Source organism: Olea europaea, chromosome 11 (assembly GCF_002742605.1).
Source record: "Olea europaea var. sylvestris chromosome 11, O_europaea_v1, whole genome shotgun sequence".
Lineage (NCBI taxonomy): Eukaryota > Viridiplantae > Streptophyta > Magnoliopsida > Lamiales > Oleaceae > Olea > Olea europaea.
In genome coordinates this window covers 35920511-35932181 of record NC_036247.1, presented here as the reverse complement: position 1 = coordinate 35932181, position 11671 = coordinate 35920511, and the positions used below count along the sequence as shown (strand labels likewise).

At 38.3% G+C, this 11671-nt stretch overlaps 2 protein-coding genes across 2 annotated transcripts; both read right to left on the bottom strand.

Moving 5' to 3' along the window:
- Nucleotides 1-2934: 2934 nt before the first annotated feature.
- LOC111404234 (ABC transporter B family member 14-like) lies at nucleotides 2935-5612 on the bottom strand. Its single transcript, XM_023033027.1, has 2 exons — nucleotides 5286-5612; nucleotides 2935-5206 (listed from the first exon to the last, which is right to left on the bottom strand). The coding sequence occupies exon 2, from the start codon at nucleotides 4697-4699 to the stop codon at nucleotides 3221-3223; it is 1479 nt and encodes a 492-aa protein (XP_022888795.1). The 5' UTR covers nucleotides 4700-5206; nucleotides 5286-5612; the 3' UTR covers nucleotides 2935-3220.
- Nucleotides 5613-6567: 955 nt separating this feature from the next.
- On the bottom strand, nucleotides 6568-10361 carry LOC111404809 (ABC transporter B family member 1-like). Its single transcript, XM_023033562.1, has 6 exons — nucleotides 10278-10361; nucleotides 10101-10211; nucleotides 7869-8069; nucleotides 7493-7752; nucleotides 7097-7410; nucleotides 6568-6869 (listed from the first exon to the last, which is right to left on the bottom strand). Exons 1-6 carry the CDS (start codon nucleotides 10359-10361, stop codon nucleotides 6568-6570), a joined length of 1272 nt encoding a protein of 423 aa, XP_022889330.1.
- Nucleotides 10362-11671: the final 1310 nt, after the last annotated feature.

The window sequence follows — 11671 nt, the reverse complement described above, 5'->3', positions numbered from 1 at the left end:
ATGTTACTGATGGCTAGAGCTGTTCAAAAAGAGGATGGACGACATAACTAGAATTGAAAGGGCTAATGAAAATTTGCTCGTCAAAAGAATGTTACGAGCATCTACAGCTTATGCTTCTGCCTTATTAATAGTGTGAAAACGATCTGTCAAATTTTTGGAGTAGCAAGGAGGAACCGGCCAAGTTTGGCTAAAACCAAATTGACGAGCAAAAAATTTGGGAGCATATATTTCAACCATAGCCTTGGCATTGGTTCCAGTTAAAATATCGTGGAACAATTCCCTCTCAATAAAATTGAACCCAAACAAGCAGAGAGGCGCTCGCACTGTCCATGGTGGATGGAGGTTGCACATAAGCTGGAGTCAAGTGAGCAGGAAAAGGAAAGAAGGAAGGAATCAAATTTAAGGTATAAAAGAATGAAAAAATGTCCCTACTGGACATATTTACAGGTTTCAATGGGTCAATAGCTAGCCCATAGCAGCTAGCAGAACGAAGGGAAATGGATGGAGCACCAAGTGGTGGAAAGTATGCTCTCAACCACAGTTGAGTGAACCAAAGGGGGCCACTACCAGTAGGAGATGCACCATACTTCAGTTGAGATTGAGAGGAAGCCATGCCTCTATAAAGGGCAGCTAAAAAGAATGAACATAAGTTTAAAGGCCTACCACACGCCAATTCATGCGCTATGGTTAAGTAGCTCATAGAAGGTTTCATACTTGGCACGCAGAGAATATATTTACAGAGCCAATTTGAAGAAAGGCCACACGCTCAGTGTGGGAAGGTTCAGTGCTTGAATGATTATAAAAGCCTTGCATGCTTGAATAGGATTCAGTAAGTTTCTTGTCAAATTTCGGGCCAACACTGGAAATCAAGATACCAGGAAAGATGGTATCGCCCAAAGGTGGAAGATTTACTAGGGCTCCAACATCCCTTAAAGTAATAGACATGGGACCAAGAGGGAAAATGAAAGTATTATATTCAGAAGACCAAAAACTCAAAACAATTGGAAAAAGCACTGGGTCGAAAATTGGGGGTTGAAGAGCGATTTTTAATAAGTCCGAAATCCTAACACGATTAAAAATCGCCTTAGTAGGGCCATGATTCATAAGACGTGCATGCCATCTACGAAAAATAACATCAGCTATAGGCCAAGTGCGAATACCTTTTTCGCGAATCGTCCTCAATGGCAGAGAGTTCAGGAACAGAGGGTCTTGAGTGCAAGGGAACAGCTGGCCCACCACCACTTGTCCAACGGCTTCGGCATTATTGAATGATGGACCCAGATAGAATTCATTGAGGTCAGTGTTGGCTAGTGCAAGGAAGTTTGGATTTACATACGGCCTAGTAAGGATTTTCTGGAAATCTTCGAAACTAAAAGAATCATCAGATTGAGTTTGTGAAGTCGCCATTGGGTGCAAAGTATAGATTTGTTAAGATTTACCTGAGAAACGTAGTAGAGAAGTAAGAAGATGAACAGTAAAATAGTAAGGAAGAAGAGCGAAATATAGAGACGAGGTTTAGTAGTGCGATGAAATGATGTGTCTTTTGGGTTTATAAGGGTTTGTAACGTTGCACCTTTTCAGGCTATAGAAGGAAATAATGATTGAAATTCTTGGGAATTTCAAATGTTGCTGGAGAATACAAAGTGAATATGGCAAAAATTAATAATTGGTATTAATTCTGTCATATTGGGGGTAATTGTTGACACACTAAAAGTGCAACCCAAAGAGTGAAGCCCAATTGGGGAGTTCAGGATAAATGTCCAAACATGATTATTGATAAATACAGTAGAAGCCTACGAACACAGTGACGTCATCGCCCAAGCTTGCAAGATGCCCAGAATCTGAGCGAATGGAGTGCCTTACGGTCGCCCAGAACAATGACCCCGTTCTCGCCCAAACCTTCGAATCGCCCAAAATCTTAGCAAACATAAAATATTATGATTGTCCAGAATAACAGTTATTAAAGCAATTATTGAGTAATCTTATTACATTCCACGATTCAAGGAGCCCAGTTGAAGGCGGTTGAACGACAAAGAGTAATGGCAGCAGTTAGAGACGGCAGTTCCACGACAAGTTAGCCACCATAAAGAAAGTGGGTAGTTATAAAACAATCAAACAGTTTCCAAGCGGTTTATCACAAGGAAGTCATCAAGGGAATATAAAAAGGAAGAGAAGACATAGAATAGAGGACCCCGAATCAAACACTCTCAAACAGAGAATATGTAATTTTAATTTCTTAGCTTAAATTTAAACACTTCTTTTAATACTCGTGTGCTTGCGCCTCTTGGAGGCATTCTGTTTATTTCCAATTGTAAATCATCGTAAAAAAAACACCCCTTTTTGGGACTTTGTCTCAAGAGGTCTGTTCTTTACACAATCGTCTGACCCCTTTTTTAATTGTTAGCGACTACCCGCGCGAAACATATGTGATTATTGGGTAGAACTTGTGGAATAACTCGTTTACGTATTCCATTTATTTAGATGTGTAGAAGAGTTAAACAACTTTATGTTAAAAGGGAGAATTTAGTTCGTGTTATTATGTATACAACTATGTTTTAGTTGTTGGAAAGTATATTCATAAGAATTAATGTGAATATCATACCAATTTTTATGCCTCACAGAAATTTTGACAAAATCTTTGCATCAGAATGAACGATTTTTGTCTTCATTTTGATGGTAGGATAAGAAAATTCATGCTGCGTGGTTAAATTTCTATAACTTTTGCACAATACTATTTTAAAAAAAGGTCCAATCAAGATATATTTGATGCCATTCTTCAACCTAAATTGACACGTTAGTATAAAATTGAAGAACATATGATCAAAAGAATTTGATATTGTAAATTTCAGATTTTTTCTATTTTTATTTATTATTATTATTATTTTTTTAGGTCACTGACTCAAAACTCTAGCTAAGGTATGGTATTGGAAAAATCTGGAAATAACTAATGATCAAGGGCATAATACACTGAAGAAGTTGCAGTATCGGCTTGCAGTGTGGGGAAGATGGAGAAGCTAAATACCTTACGCATCATTCATCTCGATATTTTTCGGAAGTACGAACCAAAGTGCTGGTGTTGAATATAATCCAGTTTTTGGATATAGTAACCGTGAAGCCAATACAGTAAATTATTAAACCAATCTGACAGGATGGCTTCAAGCTTAAGAAATACTATAAGACTTTCAGTGACTATCATTTAATTTTCGTAGATGTAGATATGTCAATTTCTCTCGACACTCTGAAGCCTGGTGAGTTTCGAATAAACTCCCTCGGTTGCCGCTATTAGGGTTGAATGGCTGCCCATTTCCACAACCTTACCCTTATCCATAACAACTATGGCATCTGAGTTGATTACTGTGGAAAGTCTGTGTGCAACTGTGACATATGTTGTGCTCACTTTTAGTGATTCCAGAGCATCAATCACGGATCTTTCAGACTCTGCATCAAGAGCGCTCGTTGCTTCATCGAGGAGCATTATTGAAGGCCTTTTCAGTAGGGCCCTTGCAATGGCTATTCGTTGCTTTTGTCCACCGGAAAGTTGACATCCCTTTTCCCCTACAGTAGTGCCATATCCACTGGGTAAATTGCTTACTACTTCATGTATGTTTGCATCCCTTGACACCTGTATGATTTCAGCTTCAGAAGCTCCTTCACACCCATAGCAAATATTGTCTCTTATTGAGCAACTAAAGAGAAGTGGTTCCTGCTGCACCAACCCTATCCGTGCCCTTATATTTCTGAGGTTGTATTGCTTTATGTTCTTCCCATCAATCAGGACTCGTCCTTCGTTGGCATCGTAGAATCTGAGAATGAGTGCTAAAACAGAGGACTTTCCAGCTCCACTTGGCCCAACAAGAGCAACCTTCGATCCAGCTTCAATTTTTAAACTGAAGCTGTCAAGTATGGTTATTTCTGGTCTCGAGGGGTAGCAGAACTTGACATTTCGAAATTCAATTTCCCCTTTAAGGCTTTCGCACGGTGAATCCTTTGGCGAGTCCGGTTCAATTTCAGTCTGTCGGTCAATGGTTTGGAACACAGGTGTTAAAACACTGATGGCAGAGAAAACAGTGGGTATCAACGTCCATAGTTCTGTGATTGATGGTACTGTGAGAGAGAATATCTGATATGATCTTATGCTATTCTCGAAGCTCGCTTGATGTTTGCGAACCAGAACTGTTGTATACCACAATGCAACAGCATGAGCAATATTCCATAAGCAAAGGGATACACCTTGAATGATTCCATACTTAATGCTTTCTACCCTGCTTTTCCTCACTGGTTTCTTGAGAGTAGCTTTGGCCTTTTGAATGACATGCTCTTCCTGGCAAAAAGAAGCCACAGTTTTTATATTGGTTGCTGATTCAGAAGCAAGGGCAACAAGTTCCGAGTGAGCTGCAGTACTACCACTTGAAAATCCTTTGGCTGATTTGGCTTGAATTATCCCTCCAATGAAGTGACATGGCATCACTGCCCAAGCTACCAGACCCATTCTCCAGTTAACTTTCATACTGACTGCTGTAGCAATCACTATGGAGGAGATGCATTGGACAATAACAGACATACGGTCCGCAATGATGGTCTTGACTGTTGATGTTTCATTGATAACTCTTGATGTAATTGATCCTACGCTGTTCTCTGGCTTCTCAAACCATGCAAATTCATTGCGTAATATAGCTGCAAAAATTCCATTAGAAGTCATGTGAATGCATTGCTTCAGAACTTCTTAGATTGATAAAGTAGATAGATAGTAACTTGTACGGATAGGATACCTGTATATAAATTTTGTCTCAGGTTTTTCATGGCCTTCTCCCCAGTCACACCGAAGAAGTAATGCTGCAGAGTGTGGGCAAACAATGAGAGAAATCCTATTGTAGAAAACATTATGGAATACTTTCCAACTCGATGCTTTGGATGATCTTTGAAATATGCTACTCCTATTGTGATGATGAAGTAGCCAAAAACAGGCTTAGAGATGCCAGCAAAAGCAGCTGCAAAGGAGCCAATGGAAATCTTTACGATCTCCTTTTTCTTTAAGCCAGACCAGATTCTAAAGAATATGAACTTGTCCGTTTCTTCCTGTGATTCCTCTTTCTTGGGAGATAGTGTGAAACTTGTGTAGCTTTCTGTTAGTGTATCAGGCTGGTCAAAATGTTGAGATGAAATTTGTTTCCGAGTACTCGCTGTTCCTTCAGTTGAATCCTCTACTCTGTAATGTGTTACACAGAAACATTTAGAATAACATGTTTTAGTTTATCATGAGCTCAGGTCATTAACAATTTTATAACCTTGTATCGATGTTTTGCATGGTAAACAAACTGTGATAAAATTCATTGGTGTTTAGTAGGTCTTGATGCCTTCCTGTCTCTGCAACTTTTCCGTTCTCTACAACTGCAATTATATCTGCATTGATAATGGTTGATAATCTGTGGGCAATCAAGATGACTGTCCTCCCTTGCATAGCTGTCTCAAGGGCAGCTTGAACTAGTTTTTCTGATTCTGTATCAAGTGCACTGGTGGCCTCGTCGAGCAAAAGAATTGGAGGATTCTTTAAGATGGCTCTTGCTATTGCAATTCTCTGTTTCTGTCCACCTGATAATTGAACGCCCCTTTCTCCTACCTAGTGTGAAAACAATGCTCAGTCAGCATATAATAAGTTTGGCAATATAAGGTATATGCTGTACATGTTTATATCTGTCTATACTGCAGATGCAGACTATGGCCACTGATATCAACAGAAGGGAACAGCATACACACAGCAAGTGTGAAGTATGTTGCAATGTTTATGATCCTTTAACCTGATTTCTATATATACAGAATAACCAGAAATGAAAGAGCAACCATTGAATTGTTTTGCAGACTGTCAATGGAATCTGATAGAGTCTGACCTTCATTTACTTTTTTTCACTGTCTATAAATCAGCTCTGCATTTTCATCTTTGTTATTAGTGCATAATGTTACTGATGGCTAATCAAATCCTCTCACCTGCTCATGTTCACTGTGATGTTTCTGTTTTGCCTTTCTTTGGCCTGTGACTTCAGGCAGTTATATAAACTAGATGCACCTCAATGCTCTTCAGATTGCAATATAATGTGATTTTTTTGGTCTAGTTTAGCTTTTATACTCATTTAACACTCAACTTGTTATATGTTAAGACTTGGTGTCCATCTTAATAAGGTCAACCTTATTAAGAGGAGTGTCCCAATCCTTTATATATTGGTCATTATTTCGGTATTTTACCGATGTGGGATTATATTCCCTTAACATGCCCCCGCAAGATGGTGGCTCGTTTGAGCAGACCAATCTTGAAATCCGTGTGCTCATTTTTAGAGACTTAATCGGATCGAATAGCTCGTTGAAGCTTACTGGGCTCTGATACCATGTTAAGACTTGGGGTCCATCTTAATAAGGTCAACCTTATTAAGAGGAGTGTCCCAATCCTTTATATATTGGTCATTATTTCGGTATTTTACCGATGTGGGATTATATTCCCTTAACATTATAGTCTTTCATTTTTCATTTTTCTTTTTAAAACAAGTCAACGTATCTTTTTTCCAGTCTGACATTTGTTCACACTTGATAATCTATGTTTTGGTGGAGGTTTTCATAATTTGCACATTTATAAATTTTGACTTGCAACTTAACTACCTCTGTTGAGTAATGATCTGGAAATTGGGATATAAAAGAGTGTGCATTTGCCATTTGAGCTGCTTTCTGGATCTCATCATCATCTGCATCCATTTTACCTGTCTTGATGTTGTCTTTGATGTTGCCGGCAAATAGGGACGGCTCCTGTGAAACTAGTCCTATGTTTCTCCTTAGGGACTTCAAATCAAGGTCCTTGATGTTGTGGTTGTCAATGAGAATTTCACCTGAGTAGTTGTACACTCAGTCAAGCTTATGATTTTGCTTAAAATGAATACAGTTGTAGTTGAAATGAATACAGTTGTAGTTGATAACGCGATTGTCTAATGCTCTTAGGTAATAAATAGCAATCTGATATATGGGAGTAAAGTGCTGCTTATCTCTGTGTGTCCCATGTAAATTTTAAATAAATGGATTTTTCAAGTAGATTTCTTCGTAGATAGCTTAGGAGTACCTTTTATGGGATCATAAAATCTTGTTATCAGTGAGATGATGGTGCTCTTGCCACAGCCACTGCTTCCTACAAACGCTACCACCTTTCCTGCTGGGATTGACAGTGAAAACCCTTGAAGGATCATAATTTCCTTTCGAGAAGGGTAAGAGAAGTGCACATCATGTATATCAATGCTTCCATTGATTTGGTCCACCGTCTTCCCTTGAGACTTGGAATATATCATGGGCTTTCTTTTGATCACTTGAAAAACTTCCTTTCCCGCAGCTTTTGCTTGATTGAAGATTTGCATGTCTGGTGCAGCATAAGTGAGCGATCTGGAACACAAAAATGGAAAACACGTGTAATGCTTGACAAAGTGAGCAAAATATTTGTGGACCAGTGGACTTCGCTTCTTACATAGCTCCAAAGAGAATGCTCATAACTGCTGCAATGACGTCTCCTCCCTTTGATCTCTTGGTTGATACAACAACAGCTCCAACCCATACAATAAGAGACCATGAACAGAAGGTCACAGCTTGAAACATTCCTGTCCCTATTCCCTTTATAAGCGCTTCACTCTTGCTTATACCCAGTTGTCTTTCTATACTTTCCATGAAGGATTTGATTGCTAAATTTTCTCCAACAAATGCAAAAACAGTTTTGATATGGGAAAATGTCTGTCACATAGCAAACGAGAGAATTGTTAAGTAAACTGACTTTCAATTTCTGTGGAAAAATCTGCTTACATATTAACAGGACGATAAGTTACAAATAATGGTACTAAAATCTTTACCTGTTCTACCATTGCTGTGGCCTCTGACAGGTATGACATCCTTGTTGCTGAAATAGCATTCATTTTCTTTGTATAAGTGGCTCCAATTAGAAGAATCATTGGGACAACGAATAGTGCTAGAAGTGACACTTCCCAGCTAGATATGAAGGCAATCAAGACTCCCCCAAAAAAAGTTGCGAAGCATGCCATAAAATGTCCCAACTGTCAGCCAGAAACATTGTGAGTAGAAATTGGATAACCTCTCTCTCTCCCAAAAAAAAAAAAAAGGCCCTTCTTCCATGTTTAAATGAAGTGAGCTTGCATTTGATGTGGAAGCCGTTTGACCATATCGAATCTATCTGGAACTTTTTCCATGTTGCCTTTCAAAAATCCGTTAAAAATCAACTTTGTTAATGGAAAACGAATGCAGGATCGAATACAATGTTATTGGGACAGATATACCATCATATGAATACTTATTTGCGTACGAAAAATGTTTATGTATATACATACGATTGACCTCTTTCAATCAGAAATGTTTAGATACGAAGGAAAATTTTATATTATTTTTATCTATGAAAAAATCATTTACATCCTTGTGCTATAAACAATGAATTGACATATGTTTTACTTCACACACAAGTAAAACATAGATTTTTTATCTATCAAAAGTGTGATTCATTTTACCTAAAATTTTGTTCCTTCTAGTTCTAAGAATAACATTCATTTAAATGTAGTACTTAAGTTATACACTTCAAGTGCAATCGAAATTTTTAAGTACTTATAATAATAAAGAACCTTCTGCGTGTGGGCCTTAGCAAACAGAGGCTTGCGATTGAAATTATCAAATAAGTTTGTCAAGTCAGAATATAAGGCTTGAAATGGTTTTGTGCAGTGTAGTACACTTTTACATGATATTACAGATCAATGTATTCTCGAAATATTTTTGCTTTATTCTGCAAATATTTTGGCTTCAAAGTTGGGTAATAAAGACAGATCGGTTCCTTTGTAAAAGAGGTGCTGCTTCCATAGGGACCAGACATCCGTTCTATCTTGGAATCAAGTTGCTTGAAATTTTGAGTACTAGAGGGAGCAAATTTTTCTTAAGGAAACGATGTGAAATTTGTCGGGCTTGAATATCAATAAGGTTAATTTAATTTGCAATTGCAATATAAATCTTAGTATACTAGTGATGCGGATATCCATTTATTATTTATTTTCTATTTGGACTATTAGTTATATTTTATTTGGACTATTGTTTATGTTTTCGTTATTGAGTTTGTTTAGTGGGTTTGGCCCAAGCCCTCTCTTTAGGGTTTGTGTTCTGCTATTTATTTCTGTTTTGTTTCTCATTTAAGACAGTTGATAATGAATTAGAATTGAAAGTTGGTTTTGGCTTGCAGCCGGCCGTTTCCCCCCTTGCTTCTCCCTTTCTGTCCCCTGGTCTCCTCTCGTTCCCCCTTGTTTCTCTCCGGTTCCTCCCCTTTTCTTACTGCTTCCGCCTTCTTTTTCTTCTTCTTCTTCTAGTTATGCTATATTCTGCTTGTTCTAACTACTTTGCAGGAATTCATTTTCATCCTGCATCAAATTGGTATCAGAGCCAAAACTTGAGAATATTTCAATTGTCTTTCAGATATTTTTTCACTCATTTACAATCCAAAACTTTTCTTCACATTCTCTTCCCAAAACCCTTGTACAGAAACACAGACGAAATAGTTTGTTTGAGGCAGCAGTTTTCTTTTCTTTCAATTTTCCTTCTTGGTTGAAAAAAAAAAAAAAAAGTAGAGGCAGCTACTGTTCACGGGTACTGTTCATACCTGGGAGAAATTTATTATTATTATTATTATTATTTTCATCAATTCTTGAAAAAAAAAAGTCTCGTTCTTCTTATTTTGCTGCCCAAGCAAGTGTGCTGCCCAACAAACCCTAGAATTCCAAGTCCAAACCAAACCCAATTAGTTCCAATCCAATTATTCACAAATCTCCAAACCCAATACCCATCCCCATGTCACAAACAGCCCAAACCCAGTAATTGCAGGCCCATAAAATTAGTGTCTATCTTCCACGAAGCCCTCATATTAGCCCAATTCCTTGCAGCCCAAAAACTCAAATCTTAACCATCACAACAGCAAATCATAATCCATATATACAACACCAACCCAACCTGTCACCTCCGGCCCAATTACAGCAACCCAATAGCCCATACAACATTAACCCAGCCCACATTAGCTATTACCCATACAAGTCACAAACCAGCCCAATTCTTTCATCTTCTTCAACACATTTAGCTTCAAATCGTGCCACCGCCACTGTCCAGTCCACCACTGTCATCACCATCTGCAACCTCTTGACTTGTCTATAGCTCTATCACCAACGCTACGCACACTAGCCGTCAATCCCTCTATTATCGCTGTCTTCCATCGCTACTACCCAAATTTTAAATCCCTGCCGACCACAAAAGATTCTTCCCCGATATCCCACAGGTCGTTGGCAACCATAATCCTGTTCTCTCATTTACCGGCATCCACTTCAAATCGGCACAGTCAAACATATACATAATCCAATTTGCCGCCTTCTTCAACACATTCTACAGATTTCTACTACCGACACCCACCCACTCAGACGCCTCTATCCCCGGCGTTTCTGTCTTCCACCGACTTCATTGATCAAGCAGTTTACTGTCTCTACTACCAAGCAACCCATTCAGTTACACAGAGGTTTCTATTTTAGCATCTGTCCAATTTCAGTGAAGCCAACAATTTAGAATATGCAATGACCGTGAGTTCAGGAGCTGGAGACATTTGACACAGGCAGATTAGAGGCCCAATCGTTAGCAATTCAGGCAACTAGACTACGGGGAGTTGCTATCTCCTAATTCTCATTGGTTTATACTGCTGTTTTATTTTAAAAGTGCATCACTTAGATTCTTTGTATTGCTGTTACTATCACAACTTTGGCCTCAAACTTCACTTGACTGGAATCACTCATTGAATTGACTTGCCATTGTTGCCCCATTTATCTCACTGAATTGATGTGTCATTGTTACCTCTTTTATCTACCTGATTGAAAATCTTGACAATATCATTTGATCTTAACAAGCATTGGACCGTTGCTTTATTATTTACAAGCATCAGCACTATTAACTTGCATTTTTGAAAGGAAAGAAAAGAGAGAGAGAGAATTTCAAATTGATGTTTTAATCGTTGGTCCTTGATACATATTGGTCTCTCTATTGCATTTCATTTAGGTAGTATTGCTTTGCATGTAGTTACATATTGGTCATCTTGTCACTTCTAGCTCTAGTACCTTAAACATGAACCCCTCACAATTTGATGCACTCACCCGACAAATAGCGACTATTCAAACTCAAATGACCGCTACTCTTGAAAAGAGTAAGGCCCTATCTGTTAGTTCGAAAAATTTTAAACACATCCCTCATTCGATTGATGTTAATAATTTTAAGGTGTCCCATAATAGACAACATCGTCAACAAGGTAATCAAAAATACTTTCGACCCGATCGTAAGGATAGTGATAGGAATAGGGATCAGATTCGTGAGCGAGAACGAGATAATTTTGAAATTCTTACTCAATGGAATGCCCTTAAATAAGGAAATCAATTAATGACTGAGTATATCGCGCAATTTGAGGAATTTCGAATCAAATGTCATTTAATTGAGGATGAGAGCACGACTTTGAGTAGGTTTAGCCAAGGTCTGAGAGATGATCTTAAGCGCAAGCTTTTCCTTTGAGGTGTCACTACTCTTGATCACGCTTACTCTTTAGCTCGAGATTATGAGTTGATTATTAGTACTCCATATGAAA

Excerpts from the sequence above, each read along its gene's own strand:
- LOC111404234 (XM_023033027.1), bottom strand. The coding sequence starts at position 4,699 with ATGACTTCTAATGGAATTTTTGCAGCTATATTACGCAATGAATTTGCA.
- LOC111404809 (XM_023033562.1), bottom strand. The coding sequence starts at position 10,361 with ATGAGAGAACAGGATTATGGTTGCCAACGACCTGTGGGATATCGGGGA. Across the intron at positions 10,212-10,277 it reads GGCAGGGATTTAAAATTTGG|AGCTATAGACAAGTCAAGAG; the intron begins GTAGTAGCGATG and ends CGTTGGTGATAG. Across the intron at positions 6,870-7,096 it reads ATTTTATGATCCCATAAAAG|GTGAAATTCTCATTGACAAC; the intron begins GTACTCCTAAGC and ends ACAACTACTCAG.